At 34.0% G+C, this 14406-nt stretch overlaps 12 protein-coding genes and 1 non-coding gene across 13 annotated transcripts; 6 read left to right on the top strand and 7 right to left on the bottom strand.

Annotated features, from left to right (window-relative positions):
• Nucleotides 1–19: 19 nt before the first annotated feature.
• On the bottom strand, nt 20–565 carry WICANDRAFT_59794 (uncharacterized protein; the record flags this gene model as incomplete). Its single annotated transcript, XM_019182874.1, has 1 exon — nt 20–565. One exon carries the CDS (start codon nt 563–565, stop codon nt 20–22), a length of 546 nt encoding a protein of 181 aa, XP_019040918.1.
• A 523-nt stretch (nt 566–1088) lies between these two features.
• On the top strand, nt 1089–1736 carry PUG1 (Pug1p; the record flags this gene model as incomplete). Its single annotated transcript, XM_019180811.1, has 1 exon — nt 1089–1736. A coding segment is annotated over one exon (648 nt), but the record flags the coding sequence as incomplete, so codon positions are not given.
• A 256-nt stretch (nt 1737–1992) lies between these two features.
• WICANDRAFT_t4 lies at nt 1993–2063 on the bottom strand. The gene has a single exon. It is a non-coding gene; the product is annotated as a tRNA-Gly (tRNA).
• Nucleotides 2064–2266: 203 nt separating this feature from the next.
• On the top strand, nt 2267–2803 carry HNT1 (adenosine 5'-monophosphoramidase; the record flags this gene model as incomplete). Its single annotated transcript, XM_019181152.1, has 2 exons — nt 2267–2303; nt 2400–2803. 2 exons carry the CDS (start codon nt 2267–2269, stop codon nt 2801–2803), a joined length of 441 nt encoding a protein of 146 aa, XP_019040916.1.
• A 39-nt stretch (nt 2804–2842) lies between these two features.
• On the bottom strand, nt 2843–3655 carry RKM5 (S-adenosylmethionine-dependent methyltransferase; the record flags this gene model as incomplete). Its single annotated transcript, XM_019184289.1, has 1 exon — nt 2843–3655. One exon carries the CDS (start codon nt 3653–3655, stop codon nt 2843–2845), a length of 813 nt encoding a protein of 270 aa, XP_019040915.1.
• A 127-nt stretch (nt 3656–3782) lies between these two features.
• Nucleotides 3783–4880, bottom strand: HOM2 (aspartate-semialdehyde dehydrogenase; the record flags this gene model as incomplete). The annotated part of the gene is made up of 1 exon (XM_019184288.1): nt 3783–4880. One exon carries the CDS (start codon nt 4878–4880, stop codon nt 3783–3785), a length of 1098 nt encoding a protein of 365 aa, XP_019040914.1.
• Nucleotides 4881–5144: 264 nt separating this feature from the next.
• Nucleotides 5145–5654, bottom strand: RPA14 (DNA-directed RNA polymerase I subunit RPA14; the record flags this gene model as incomplete). The annotated part of the gene is made up of 1 exon (XM_019182873.1): nt 5145–5654. One exon carries the CDS (start codon nt 5652–5654, stop codon nt 5145–5147), a length of 510 nt encoding a protein of 169 aa, XP_019040913.1.
• A 496-nt stretch (nt 5655–6150) lies between these two features.
• Nucleotides 6151–6303, top strand: MRX14 (mitochondrial 54S ribosomal bL34m domain-containing protein; the record flags this gene model as incomplete). The annotated part of the gene is made up of 1 exon (XM_019180817.2): nt 6151–6303. A coding segment is annotated over one exon (153 nt), but the record flags the coding sequence as incomplete, so codon positions are not given.
• A 303-nt stretch (nt 6304–6606) lies between these two features.
• Nucleotides 6607–7701, top strand: MRPL1 (mitochondrial 54S ribosomal protein uL1m). Its single transcript, XM_019180360.1, has one exon. The coding sequence runs from the start codon at nt 6619–6621 to the stop codon at nt 7465–7467; it is 849 nt and encodes a 282-aa protein (XP_019040911.1). The 5' UTR covers nt 6607–6618; the 3' UTR covers nt 7468–7701.
• Nucleotides 7702–7835: 134 nt separating this feature from the next.
• On the top strand, nt 7836–8777 carry WICANDRAFT_86630 (uncharacterized protein; the record flags this gene model as incomplete). Its single annotated transcript, XM_019186060.1, has 1 exon — nt 7836–8777. A coding segment is annotated over exon 1 (896 nt), but the record flags the coding sequence as incomplete, so codon positions are not given.
• A 118-nt stretch (nt 8778–8895) lies between these two features.
• On the bottom strand, nt 8896–10668 carry TMA64 (Tma64p; the record flags this gene model as incomplete). The annotated part of the gene is made up of 3 exons (XM_019184287.1): nt 8896–8912; nt 8960–10580; nt 10648–10668. The coding sequence occupies 3 exons, from the start codon at nt 10666–10668 to the stop codon at nt 8896–8898; spliced, it is 1659 nt and encodes a 552-aa protein (XP_019040909.1).
• Nucleotides 10669–10880: 212 nt separating this feature from the next.
• On the top strand, nt 10881–12818 carry APC4 (anaphase promoting complex subunit 4; the record flags this gene model as incomplete). The annotated part of the gene is made up of 1 exon (XM_019184286.1): nt 10881–12818. The coding sequence occupies one exon, from the start codon at nt 10881–10883 to the stop codon at nt 12816–12818; it is 1938 nt and encodes a 645-aa protein (XP_019040908.1).
• Nucleotides 12819–12919: 101 nt separating this feature from the next.
• On the bottom strand, nt 12920–13881 carry WICANDRAFT_75903 (uncharacterized protein; the record flags this gene model as incomplete). The annotated part of the gene is made up of 2 exons (XM_019184285.1): nt 12920–12936; nt 12993–13881. 2 exons carry the CDS (start codon nt 13879–13881, stop codon nt 12920–12922), a joined length of 906 nt encoding a protein of 301 aa, XP_019040907.1.
• Between the last annotated feature and the right edge of the window lie 525 nt (nt 13882–14406).

Raw genomic sequence — 14406 nt, 5'->3', positions numbered from 1 at the left:
TCAAGTTTAACATATGATGCTAAGTGGCATTGAACTTTGTAATAAACAATTTAAAATTTGGCTCATCATCTTCAACTAAAACCAATGTTGATGTCCATTGGATAAAGTGCCTTACAAAATCAGAAATATGATCATTATCCATCCTCTCATATGTATTACCTTCAAATTTTTGACTAATTATCTCATTGGAATATTTCAGCCTGATTGAATTTGAAGGCTCCTTGGTCTTTTGATCATTCACTTCAAGTTGATAAATCTGTTTAACCTTATTATAGAATTTAGCCCTAAAATTCTTAGCAAGACCTGATTCTTTATAACGACAGAGTGCAGAGAGAAAACCAATAAACACAAATGGCTTTTCCACACTTGAATCATTCATATTACTTGTATCATCTTCATTAATTATGGCATTCAATATGAGTAAATCCCATTTAAACTTTTGATTCTTTACGATCAAATATGTCTGGTCATTTATAACTTGTTTGAAAGCAAGGCTGTAAATCTCACTATACGTATATGACCCTTTGTTTGAATTCTCTGATCTTTTAACACGTACTGGAGGCATTCTTCATATAAGTTCATTACAATGGTTTGTTTATGTTTGTTTATACGTTTGTTTACATTTTTTCAAATCGCGCTATTGAAGTTTTGAAATTCTTTGACTGGTACACTAATCCACAAATATTTGGTACTCAACCTTCAACTCAGGGAGGAAAAAGTTTGCAGGATTCAAGATTCAAAATGGTGGTGGAATAGAATTTGAAATCATCATTTTTTGGTGTTAAATTGCGTGGTTGATGATGTGGAAACGTTCAAATGATGACTTCTATAAGGATTTCCAACTATATCATTACATTCCCACTTTAGTTGGTGGTATCATATTCACAGTGATCTTTGGGATCCTATTAATCATCTTCATTGTGAAGCTCATAATAAGCTCAACCAAGGCAACAAACCTCAAGCAAAGATCAGTGGAAAACCAGGCTTTACAAGATTTGGAAGATGTTGATAAAGATCAAACGTCACTCAATGAAGTTGGTCTTGGGAAATTAAACAACAAGAATGTCAAAAAATTTATATTTGGTTCATTTGCTCCAATGATTGTTGGTTTAGCCTTTGAGGTTGTTGGCTATATATGTAGATGCCTTGGTCATTACAATAAAGAATCATTAGGCCCATATGTTATTCAATCTGTTTTTCTACTAGTGGCTCCTTCATTAATCGCTGCAACTATCTATATGATCTTTGGTAGATTATTGATATTGTTGGATGCTGAAAAAAGTTCATTCATACCAGTTAGGTTCTTGACAAGTTTTTTCGTTTGTGGTGATGTGCTAAGCTTTCTATTACAAGCTGCAGGTGGTGGATTAATGGCTAAGGCTGATTTTGCTGATACAGGTTCCAAGATTGTTGTTGGTGGATTGGTTGTTCAAATTGTGTTTTTTGGATTCTTTTTGATTAGTGAGTTATACTTTACCATTAGAATTAGATCACATCCAACTTCAATATCTCAATTACTAAGAGAATCAAATGAAAGATCCGGAGTTTCAGCTAAGTTGGTAAATTGGAGAATGCTGAATATTTCCTTGATATTAGCTTCAATTTTGATTATGATGAGATGTATTGTTAGATTGGTGGAATTTGCTCAAGGCTTTACTGGATATATTATGACACATGAAGTTTTCATCTATGTTTTTGATGGATTATTGATGATGTTTGCATGCGTTATCGTTCTGTTGTCACAACCTGAGTTGGTCCTAGCAGAATTGACTAGCCATGTTTGATAAAAGTCTTTCAAAGGCTCGGATTTATTCGTTTTCTTCTTCGGAGCTTATATGTTGAACTAACTTGTGTATTATTCGACCCCATAATATACAACAAACAACTAAAAACATGTAGGATACATGAATGAATGTTCAATAAATAAAAAAATACTCATTAGAGGTCTTAAATAGCTCTAAATGGGGCTCAAAAACAGCAAAAAAAGAGTTTTGAGCGGTACGGGAATCGAACCCATGCCTAGTGCTTGGAAGGCACCTATTCTACCACTGAACTAACCGCCCTAACTTCAAAAATTTCAATTTTTATGGGTCAGTAGAATTTGTAAAATTGGTAAGGGACACACCACCAAAATAGCGAAAATTTCCCAAAAGCTCAATTCTTATATGGATGATCAAGTTTTTTAATTGACTCCATAAACTATTTAAAAGGCGTATTCTGATTCAATCCTTTCTCAAATCAATTGAAACTATACTCAAGTCCAAAGATGTCAGCTCCTTGTATTTTCTGTAAAATCATCAAAGGTAAGCATTGGGAAAATATCACCAGAGTACTTCTTTGAACTCCGTGATTTAAACAATAGATCTTGAAACAAAAACACTAACCACTTCTTTCCAAAGGTGAAATCCCATCATTCAAATTATTTGAAACTGAACTGACTTATTCATTCTTGGATATCCAACCAACAGCCAAAGGTCATGCTTTAGTCATCCCAAAAGAACATGGTGGAAAATTACACAATTTATCAGATGAATCATTAGCAGATTTATTACCAATGGCTAAAAAAATTGCTAAATTGTTAGATGTCACCAATGATGGCCCAGAAGGTGTTGGTTATAACATCTTACAAAACAATGGTAGAATTGCTCATCAAGAAGTTGATCATGTTCATTTCCATGTCATTCCAAAAGTTGATAAAGAAACTGGTTTAGGTGTTGGCTGGCCAGCTCAAGCTACTGATTTTGAAGCTCTTGGTAAATTACACAAGGAATTGTTGGCTAAGTTGGAAAGTGGTAAATTTTAGTGCTTTTATTCTGAACAAAAAATCTTATGTTATGTCTATTTATGCAGATTTAGTTATGTAGTAAACAACATAACCTCGTTGTAAATCTTCAATTAAACTTGATTCCTCATACTTGTAGACTTTCAGTCCCCTTTTGAGCAATTGTTCAACGAAATATTCAATGTTTTCTGGTAATCTCAATTGTAAACCTATCAAGACTCTTGTTGACGGACCAGCTAATTTATCAATTGCATCAACAAGATACGGAACCAAATAATCATTATATACAATATCACAACCAATTATGAAATCAGGTTCTTTTGGATTCAATTCTTTAATTTCATACAATCCTTGTTCTATATTTTCCCAATCATAAACACACGCATCAATTTTGGGCACAATTTGCTTCTTTTTAGGTTTCATATCACATTCAATAGTTGAACTTTGGAAAATGGGCACGTTATTTGATATGTTTTTCTTCAACAGTTTGATTAAATGATATTGATCTGTCGCTATCCAATGTTGTGTCTTGAGACCAATTGTAGAACTTAATAACCCTGTAACACCGGCCCCTAATTCAACAACATATTTATCTTTGAAGTCGTGTAATTGCTTTGTTTGAATCCATTTCACAAATGGAATTGAAACTCTCCATAAAACAAACCCTGTTGAACTGTTACTTGTGTTTAGGTTCGAAATTGATTGTTCAAATTGATAATCTGAATCTGAGATACTGATTTGTAATTGATCCTTTTTCGAAACTATTCCAAGATCTTGATTCTCTGAAGGTGCTGAGTCAACATAAAGATCATAAATATGCGTTGAAACATCATCTAAAGTAATCTCTTCGAGGAAGTTGGGTATTTTTGACATCTTGTTGATGTTTTTGGGGTAGTGTTTTTAATTTTTTCAACAAAAAAAATCTCGGGCATACATAAATCTGGAACGAAATATTAAAAGTCATTAATTAAACACATTTTCTTTTTTTCTATAAAGGAAACTAAATAAGTTTCTTGGATAACAAGATTTCAGCAATCAAGATACCGGCACCAGCAGCACCAATGATGGTATTATGTGATAAGACAACCATTTTGAAATCTAATAATGGATCTTCTCTAATACGACCAACAGACACACCATAACCAGCATCTCTATCACGGTCTAATCTTGGTTGTGGACGATCAGCTTCTTCTAAAACATGAATGGTTTGTTTTGGAGCTGAATGACAACCTAATTTGTAAGCATCACAAACGTAATCACGTAAAACTTGTTTAACTTGTTCAACTGATGGAGCTGGTCTATTTTTAAATCTTAATGAAATACATTCAGTGTGACCATCAGAAACTGCAACACGATTACATTGAGCAGAAACTTTTATTTCTTCAGGACTTAATAATTCAACACCAGTTTGATCTTTGTTTAATGGAGCTAAGATTTTTTTGGTTTCCCATTCAATTTTTTCTTCTTCACCACTAATATACGGAACAATGTTATCTAGGACATCAATACCTGAAACACCTGGTGAAAAACCAGCACCTGAAATAGCTTGTAAAGTGGTTGCAGTTAAAGCATCAATTGGACCAAAAGCATCAACTAATGGTTTCAAAGGTGCAACTAAACCAGCTGTAGAACAATTTGAAATACATGCAATGAAACCTGGACGTTTTTCACCAGCTTCTTCGGCTTTCTTTAATTTGCTTTCAATAATAGATAAATGATCAGTGTTAACAATTGGAACAATTAATGGAACATCTGGTTCTCTTCTATAATTTTTAGCATTTGAAACAACAGCCAAACCAGCTTCAACAAATGCTTTTTCAATTGGACCTGCATAATCAGAATCTAAACCTGAAAAGACAACATCACAATCTTTGAAAGCTTCAACAGTACATTCTGAAACTGGGATAGATTTAGCACTTTCTGGTAATAATGAAGTTTGTTTCCATGTAACAGCTTCTGAATATGGTTTACCAGCTGATCTTGAAGAAGCACCTAAAACTTCGATTTTAAAATCTGGATGATCTGATAATAATAGGATAAAACGTTGACCGACTGAACCAGTGGCACCTAAAACACCAGCTTTCTTTGTTGGAGCCATTTTTTATTTACCTTTTGTAGTTTATAACAAGCGAATTGTAAAAGAATTAGATCTGATGAATGCTCGAAAGTTAAATATTCTGACACCGTCGTGAGTCAAAAAGAAAAAAATAAAAAAAGATCAGATGACGTATTCCGAGGTGCATTTAGGTCACGTGAAGCGATGAGCCGGAATTAGAATTATAGTAGAATCTACAATTTAAAGCTAATTTATTCATACAAAGATGGTATTAATGTACATGGTGTTTAATAAAATTAATTGATCTTATTGTTTTTCAAGTTTAGCTCTTTTTTCAGCCTTTCTCTTTTCCTTTTTCAAACGTTTTCTTTCTTCTTTACTAATTTTAGAGTCATTAACTTCAACACTTTCTTGTTCTTGTTCTTGAGGTATGCTTTCAGGTTCTTCTTGAGTGGCTTCAGCTTCAGTGTTGGTTTGTACAGGTTCATCATCATCAAATTTCATGTGTTTCTTTGGGGTAGCTGTTGTAGTGATTGTGTTGGTTGTTGTTGAAGTGGTATTATTGGTTTCTAAAGGAGGTAGACCACGTAGATCTCTTTGGATTCTCTTCAATTGTGATACTGAGGCACCTGTGTTGCTAGAATTTGTTGTGTTATCCAATAGGTTTTGGCTTGATCTTGTTTCTTCATTATCTATGAATTTGGTCAATAGTCTTTCAGTTTCTTGTTTTGAAAGAGCTTTTGATGCTTGAATATGGAAAGTGACAGGTGTATTCACCACTGATGGTGCTATTCTCTTGCTCTTGACTTGTGACATCTTAATCTATGGCTTTATCTTCATCCAAATGAATCCCAATTGTTACTGGTGTTTAACGTGAAATAAAAAAAATTTGACATTATTAAAAAAATCTGGAAATTTACCCTGCAAATCGGCATTGAAAATTTCGATCGTGAAAAATGAACATTAAACTGTTGCAAAGTATAATAGCCAAAAGTTCATCGTCATTCATTCATTTAGACATGCTATTCAATAGATTGGCCCTTTCTTCCCAGATAATAAGAAGCCCAACAATGTTGGTGAGGTGAGTACTCTTTTTTTTCCTGTGTGCGTTATTGGTTGTTTTGTAACTAACTCGAAAATCAGACCAACAACTCGTCTATTCTCAACATTAAGACCAGTGTCTCCAATGACTGCTTTACGTTCATCCACAAGATTACCACAACTAGAAAACCCTACATCATCACCAATACTATCATCAGTCTCTGCATTATCACCAGCATCTACATCTATCTTTTCAAACATATTTGGTGGTCAACGTCGTTGGAAATCAAGAGGTAACACTTTCCAACCAAACACATTGAAACGTAAAAGAAGAGTTGGTTTCTTGGCTAGAATGAGAGACAGAAATGGCCGTAAAGTTGTTGCTAGACGTAGAGCTAAAGGAAGATGGTACTTGACATATTAAGGGAATATATTTGCAACAAGTTTTTTAAAAGGTAAATAGTGGTGAATTATTGTATATAAATGAATTTAATGGGTTACATAAAACGAAAAATTAGATTTTAAATTGTAGAGAAAGTGATCTTTTTGCATGGGTTTGCTATATAAAATTGTGGAGAATTCATCGTTTTTTTCTCAAAATTTTAGATCAAGATTATGATACTGTGTCCCGAAACCAACTTTTTTTCCAATTTTTTCAAAATTGGTGAAAAAAAATCAGCATCGAGGAAAAGGTTGAATTGAAACTGAATATTGATCAGTTATTCTACAATCTTCTCAGATGCTGTCTTCGAATTTTTTCAGAAAGAACGTAATAAGAATATCGTCTCCTATTAGAGCTTTCAGTTCTTCTAGCATAGCGAGAGCTGATGAATATGCCAGATCCGCTGAACAAAAACAAAGAGCTCAAGAACGTGAATTGACTAAAAAGAATGAACAAAGAAAATTATCTCGTCGTCGTGCTTTAGCTCGTGAGCCTGCTGATAAATCACCATACTACCATGATATACATACAGCTTTGAGATATCTTAGAGCATCAGAAGTTGGAAGAAGTCCTTCAGAAGCTGTCATAACCGTCACTTCAACACTCATAGCTGAAAGAGGTAATGCTAAATTAGCAGGTTCAGTTAATTTTCCAAAACCTATGAAAGACAGTAAAACATTATTCTTTACAACAGATGAATCCCAAGCAGCTGCTGCCAAAAATGCTGGTGTCACATTAGTTGGTGGTCCAGAATTAATAGAACAAATTAAACAAGGTGAACTAGATTTGAGTTTTGATAGAGCTTTTGCTACACCAGAAATTGCTTCTCAATTAGCACCAATTGCTAGACAATTGGGTCCAAAAGGTTTGATGCCAAGTGCAAAACGTGGTACTGTTGTTGAAGATATCGCAAGTACTATAAGTGAAGTTTCAGGTAGTATTCCATTCAGACAAAAAGGTGAAAATTTATCAATTGCAGTTGGTAGAGCTAATTTCACTGATAGGGAAATCATGTTGAATATTATTGCAGCTTCAAGAGCATTTAGAGAAGCTATTCAAACCCAAAAGACTAAGAAGAAAGCCTTACTTGGTCACACAACTATAACATCTACACACGGTCCAGGTATTCTCATTGATTTCAAATAGAGAGATAATTTGTAAATATTAAAGGGAGAATGAAGAGATTAGGATGGTTTCATACTTGATTTTAGGATCTGTACATATATAAAATTCAACATTATAGTCATTTAGATGAGGTTGTAGGTGTTGCCAAATGAAGGCTTACGGAGGGCTTATAAACTTGAAATTCCTTATAACTTGGGATGTTCAATACGTTTACTTATTATATACGATATTATGATATCTTCAAAATGTCATAATCTAAATATCGTTCACTGTTCAGCTCAATGATGCGATTTTGTACATTGCCTTTATGGGGCTCACGAAAACAAAAAAAAAACTGTTTTCAAGATCTCTTGTTGCCTAGAAACACAACCTAAACAATAAACACCAATCTGAAATGAAAACAGTTGTGAAATGCTTTATTTCAACTTATTCCTAATTATTGGAGTCTTGCTGAGAGTTTCAGCTGCAGAGTTCAACCTAACAATTCCAATCTATTTTGACATCCCCAAACATTTAAGCTTTCTAGTACCAAAAACACAACAATCACTAGACACGAAATTAGCACATTATGACTTCAAAATCAACTACAAAACACATTGCTTGCTAGGTAAAGGGCCATCATATACAGTGAAGCTTGACTATGCTAAAGATGAATCCTATTTTATTTCACCATATGGTAAAACTATCATTGTTTATCAAACTGACCTTTTGATTGCTCATAATAAAATACCTGAATTCATAGCCCAATTAATCGTGGAATTCGTGTTGAAGTATGAAGTTGAATATTTTGATAAAAAAACCATAAATGATGCTGACAATGTTGGTATAGAATTGGCTCCAAGTTATGATGTAAAGATCTTGATTAAGGCACCTGTTGATTTCCAATGGAATTATGAGTTATTCCAATACTTGTTTCAACCGGTCTTGAATGAATTACAAGATCTGATCTATTTGAATGTGATTTTTGATTATGTTTACGAAGAGGATAACACAGTGTTACATTTGGAGGATATTGAATCGATCTTGGATTATGAGAAACTGACAATTTTGGTTCATTTAAGTTCTAAGGAGCAAAAGATATCAGGAATAGATTCAAACAATATTATAATTCCTAAAAAAGGTGCCGTACAATTAGCTAGAGTTGAGGAGACTTTAAGTGAAATGCAACAAATTGAAATCTTGGAAGTTTTGACAGGTCAATTGTTTAGATTACTAGGCATGGAACCAACAGAACCAAAATCTCCATTCATTAGAATTGATTTCATGATTAGAAAACAGGTTTACATCAATTACCAGAAACTCAATGATCAACAGCAAGCTGAAATTGATAAACTACTAGAGCAGTCGAAATGGGGCGATGCACTACGTCAAAGTTGGTCCTTTTTGATATCATAAGTTGTGAGATTCATTAAAATTCAACCTCTTTTCTTTTTTGGTTTTGATTTATCATCAAAAGAGATCCATTGCTGGTTCAACCCGTATTTCTTGGTCAACAACTCAATAACAACTTTACTATGAGGTCCTTGAACAGTAACTTCTGTTAATTTAGGATTTTGAACATTTTGACCAATGGTACTTGAACCTGAACACTTAACTTTCAATTCACCTGCCAATTCTTCAGCATTGATACCAAATGCTTCAAAATTGAAAGTTCTAGTGACAACTTTACGTCCAATTTTGGTTTCCGTTATGATCTTTACTTGTGGCACTTGACCCCTAACAGGCTCTCTATGAATTTGATCTTCTTTTGGGAGATTTGGATTCTCTAGTTGATAGTATTCAGTGAATTTGTTCAAGAATGGAGTCAACAATTTATCCCTTCCTTGGACTTTATCACCTGGAATAATGCTTGATAAATTATCATCTAACAAGATGGTCTTTTTGTTTCTTTCATTGACCAATGAATGTTTTGCAATGTATTTGTTTAAAATCTCTTTAACTTCATTGGCAGAATACATGTTTGCAAACATAAAATCCAGATCATTAAATATTGGTCTCAGCGGAGCATTTGGTTTGTAGAATTTGTGAGCAATTAATGTGTTATTGTCTTTTAATTTTGACGCAGGCTGAGCACCTTGAGGTTTAGATTTCTTGACCTTGTATGGAACAAAGTTTTTCAATTCATCGTTTGTTTCTTTGGTAGCAACTGAAACAACTGTTAAATCATCACCTTTACCTTTCACTTTCAATAGTCCTTCCTTTTCCATGGCCTTCAAGAATTTGGCACTCTTTTTCCATGACGTCTTTTTGATTTGAATTTGATTGAAATCTGATGCAAGATTTCCAATAATGTGATTCATGAAGATAGAAGTTGGCATAGGTGGCTTCACATTATCTTGAGTTAATGTCTGTAGTAATGATCTTTTGAAAAAATGATCAATATCTTCGACGCTAAGAGTATCAACAACATTTGCTAATTCATTAACTTCATTAGATTCTTTAGGTTCTTCGACAGATTCTTGAGCTGGCTCTATATCAGTCGCAACGTTTTGAGGTTCAGCCACCTCTTCAATATTGTCTGCTTCTCCTTGATCAGCATCATCATTAGTTTCCTCTTTGAACTTCACTTCTAATGATGGCTCTTTTGGCGCTTTAATCTTTAATTTCGCAATTTTGAAAAGCATATCTTCATTACTATGGTAAACATCAACTGCAACACCAGTTGTTCCAACAACTTTGGTAATCTGGCCCAAGTTTAAGTTTGATCTACCAACAGCTTTAACAACTAATGGATCCTTAGTATCAGCAATGGCGACAATGCTTCCCTTTTTGATTGATTCAGGGAATGGTGGTGCAGTACCAGGCAACATTAAGTCTGCTCCACCTTCAAGAACTTCAACGACATGTGGATGGGTATGGACAATTGGTAGTATGAAAGGTGCGTTCCATAACGTATAGACAGTTGGAATTAGCTCACTGTCTTTGGTCTTGAACCAAACCGGCGTTTGATGTTCATCTGTATAAATGGTTCCTGAATATCCCTTCGGGCTCTTGAAAGTAGTTTGCTTGATTATTGGGGGCAAGATCTTTTCTTCTGACTCTTTAGCTAGCCCTTGTGGCAAATTGTATTCTTTGATGATGGACCCTAGCATACGTCTTCGCTCTGAAGATTTCAGATTTGACAATGCTTTAATCTGTCAAAATTATTAGTAAAATGTCTCTAAAAGTCTATCAAAATATAGTTTATGGGTCTTAACTCACTTGAGGGTCTTTTCTAAACATTTTTCACGCTTCGAATATACCTTTCCACTCTCCAATGGCAAAAATTGCTGAAGTTGTTCATTTCTTCGGTCGATGCCTAAAGAAAAAAATATACGTCAAATTCGCGGTGGAAAAAGATCAACAAATCGAAAAAACATAAACAAAAACACTTCAGAAGACGCTTTGTTTAAAGAAGTTTGAGGCTATTAAAAATTTTGATTGATCCTATTGGAATGGCTGAATTTGAATATGCTGACTCTACTCAGCCCTTTCCCTTGGTTTTGAATGCTCCGATTGATGGGCTGGCGTATTCTTGGTGTCCAACCATGGACTTGGTAGCATTTACCGCTAACAATGGTAAGAACGTTTGGGTTCATAGAATGAATGGGTACAGAGTATGGGATATCAAGATCAATGAAGGTAGGGCGAAGGACTTGATTTGGAAGCCAGACGGAAAGCAATTTGCTGTGATCACAAGTAAAAACCAATGTCATATCTATGATTCAAATACAGCTAGATTATTATCCACAGTGGATCAATTCAAAGAGGGTTGTAATTTCGGTCAATGGATGTTATCAGAGATTGATGAAGGCTACCATAAGTTTACAGAATTGGTCGATACCGATGTGCTCAAATCACTACCAAAATTACCACCTTTACCAAACGCTACAAGTAATAATACATTCAGCACTAAAGTCGCCATTGAAGGAATGATCCATCAGCCCAATAAAAGTGGTGAGCTAGATTTGTTTTTATTATTCTCAGATAAGACACTAGACATCACACTTCATAACCTATTTACTGCAGGTCCGATAAACTTGATATCCAGCTCTAATGACGATGATGAAGAAATTGTTGGTCATATAGCTCAAGACATTCAATCTCATTACATTGTTACTTCTTCTTTCAGCACAATGAAGCTATACCTACGGCAATTCAAGTTTTCATTTGTCTCAGAGCTCAATTTTTTACAAGATATTGCACTATCAATTTCAAAAATCATTGCACTAAGTGGTTACATTAATGAGATTTTGATATTTCTAGCTCAAGAAATTAAAACTTATTTGGATGCTAATAGACGATATGTAGAGATTTTGAAAGAAAGTTTGGAGAAAATTGATGAAACCGTGGGTGATCAATTATATGATTCATTGTTAACAGGTATGATGAGTGAAGAGTTGAAAGATTGGTTGGAAAACACAATAGGTGAGAGAGGTATTGCTAGATGGACAAAGATTGGTGATACTGCATTTGACAACACTAGACGTACTGTTTTTTATCATTTGGTTCCTTCGTGTGAAAGATTGATTATACTACTCAATAATATCAAAGGTACCGCTAGTGCCTCATTTTCTGGAGATGAAGATTTTAAGCCAGATCTAATTAGTGCATGCATTGATTCTGTACAAAAATTTATGAAGCTCTTGTTTGAATGCACCATCAAGGTAAATAAAGAACAAGCTCTATTCAATTCATTTGTGGCTTGGATCAATTTTGTTTTGAGAGAATTGAAAGATGAGGAGCCAAATACAATCTACAAAACGTCAGATGTTTCAGAGTTTATCAATTCACATTTAGAAAGATCATCTTTAATGATGTTTATTCCAAACATGAGAAGACACTATAATGAAATCAAGATAACCTCGTCAGATCTATTTGATTCAATTAAAGGATTTATAAAGAAATCCATCATTCCAAGTGAAAGAAAAATTGAGTTAGGAATGATTACAGAAAAGCAAAAATTAATGTTTGATCACGAAAGTCTTTACATTTTATCATATACAAACTGCACTTTAAATATACACAAGTTTAACACCATAGCTGATCAGTTGAAATCCGTGCATGTTTTGATGGATGATGATATTTCTGATATCCAAGTTTCTGATGGTGATGATGAGGTATTTGTGGTTACTGGTGATGAAGTTATAAGCTTTGGGTTTTATGACTTATTTGGTTCAACGAATCAAACAAGCTTCAAAAAAAGTGATTTGAAGCTATTGAAGAGTAAGAATTTTGCTCCGTTAAAGCCCAAACATATTGCTATCAAGAGTCAAAGAGACATATGGTGCATAATATTTGACGATTTGAAAAAATGTTTGATTTGTTCTTTGAAAAGCAAGCCAAATACTTCAGCAGATACTGATGATATAGATACTGAAACTATGGTTTGATGCTCACCGACTAGTGTTTAGTTGCATCAATTTCAACTGGCTGAATATATGCATATTTATTGAGCATTATGTTAATATCGTTATCAACGGTGTAAGTCCTTTTAACAAACCTTTTGTACTGCAATATCAACTGCTCATTCCACTCTTTATCTTCTGAAAGCTTTGTCGATTTACCTTCGACCATTGACGTTAAATAATTTGAATCATCAATCCGAATTGGAGGATATAGTTGAAATATACCTCTTATATATGTCAATTTTTTTTGAGTCAAGTTTTTCTTTCTGAACTCTGGAATATCTTCACCCAAAAGGGTTGCTGGTGTTTGTACAATAGGCGATGCCAATTTTCTTGTATGAAAGTATTTGTGACTGGATAAAAAATTCATGTGTTTGATGACTTGGCGCACCATTATATCCATTTGCTCTAATTTTTGTTCATTATCAGGAAGTTCAAATTCAAGTGGAAGTATCTCTTCTTTTTCCTCTGCTTCTTCCACAGCATCATTCGTTGTCCTTTTCCCCACTACTTTAGGGTTTTTGGAAAGACGTGAATTGATAACAATTCCTCCCTTGGTTTTTAGTTCGCTACTTTTTATTGCAAACTTTTTCTCTTCATTATTCTTTTGTAAATTTCCTGTTAGCAGTTCCATGACAGAAGGAAGTTGACGTTCTTCCCTCGGTAGCTTTAATGAATTAAGACGAGTGTTAGATTTTGCTTGCACATAAAGACTATCCTTCTCATTTGTATACCTTGTCACTAAACTTTCCAACAACCACCTATCAATATGATTCTTCATGAAATAATTAATATGTCTATTTTCAGAATATCCTTTATCTAGATAATATCTGGCGAGGATTGGATGCAATGATTTTTTCTGGTGATTTTTCACATTATCAACCATGGTCTCCAGCTGCAGTAATTTTTCATCTTCTGGGTTTTTGGTGCCTATTTTAACAGCATCTTTGATTAAACGGTCCTTTGTTCTTGTATCTATTTCCAGGTGCTGTATTTTATTCCAAAATGTTGAGCTAAGACCCTGAGGAACTTTGAATGGGGCTTTCATCACTCAAATTACCCTTTGATAACACCTGAAACCTTCAGCTCAACTTAATAGAATTTTCAAAAAGAGCACCAAAAAGTTGTTGATGGAGTGCGCAAACCACAAGTTCTGACAGAATATCCTCTACTGTGTGTATATAAGGTAATTCCGATGTTCTATTAATATACATATAATGTTACAATTAGTGGATTCTTGATTCTTCTTATAGTTGATGTGAAATGTTGAGTATTGATGAATTGTGCATAATTGGTTATTCTGGTTATGTAATACCTGACATTCCCCCCTTCATTTCTGAGTATTTATTGAATGTAATAATATTAAATATGATGAAACTTGATTTGGAACTATATTGTGTTGTCTTTTGTTAACCGGTGTTCAATTGGTTGTGATTGAATATGAAAGAATGAGTGAAGTACCTATAGATTTAAAAAGAAATGATTCTTGAATGGTGTGGAGGTTAATGTCTTTTGAATTTCAGGACCTGAGTATTTCTTGGTGAGAAAATCTGAGCAGTTTGAGATACCTGAA

Source organism: Wickerhamomyces anomalus (genome assembly GCF_001661255.1).
Source record: "Wickerhamomyces anomalus NRRL Y-366-8 unplaced genomic scaffold WICANscaffold_1, whole genome shotgun sequence".
NCBI lineage: Eukaryota > Fungi > Ascomycota > Saccharomycetes > Phaffomycetales > Wickerhamomycetaceae > Hansenula > Hansenula anomala.
The sequence above is the reverse complement of the archived record's forward strand: the minus strand, read 5'-3'. Positions and strand labels throughout refer to the sequence as shown.

Coding starts and splice junctions, on each gene's coding strand:
- MRPL1 (XM_019180360.1), top strand. CDS start 6,619: ATGCTGTCTTCGAATTTTTTCAGAAAGAACGTAATAAGAATATCGTCT.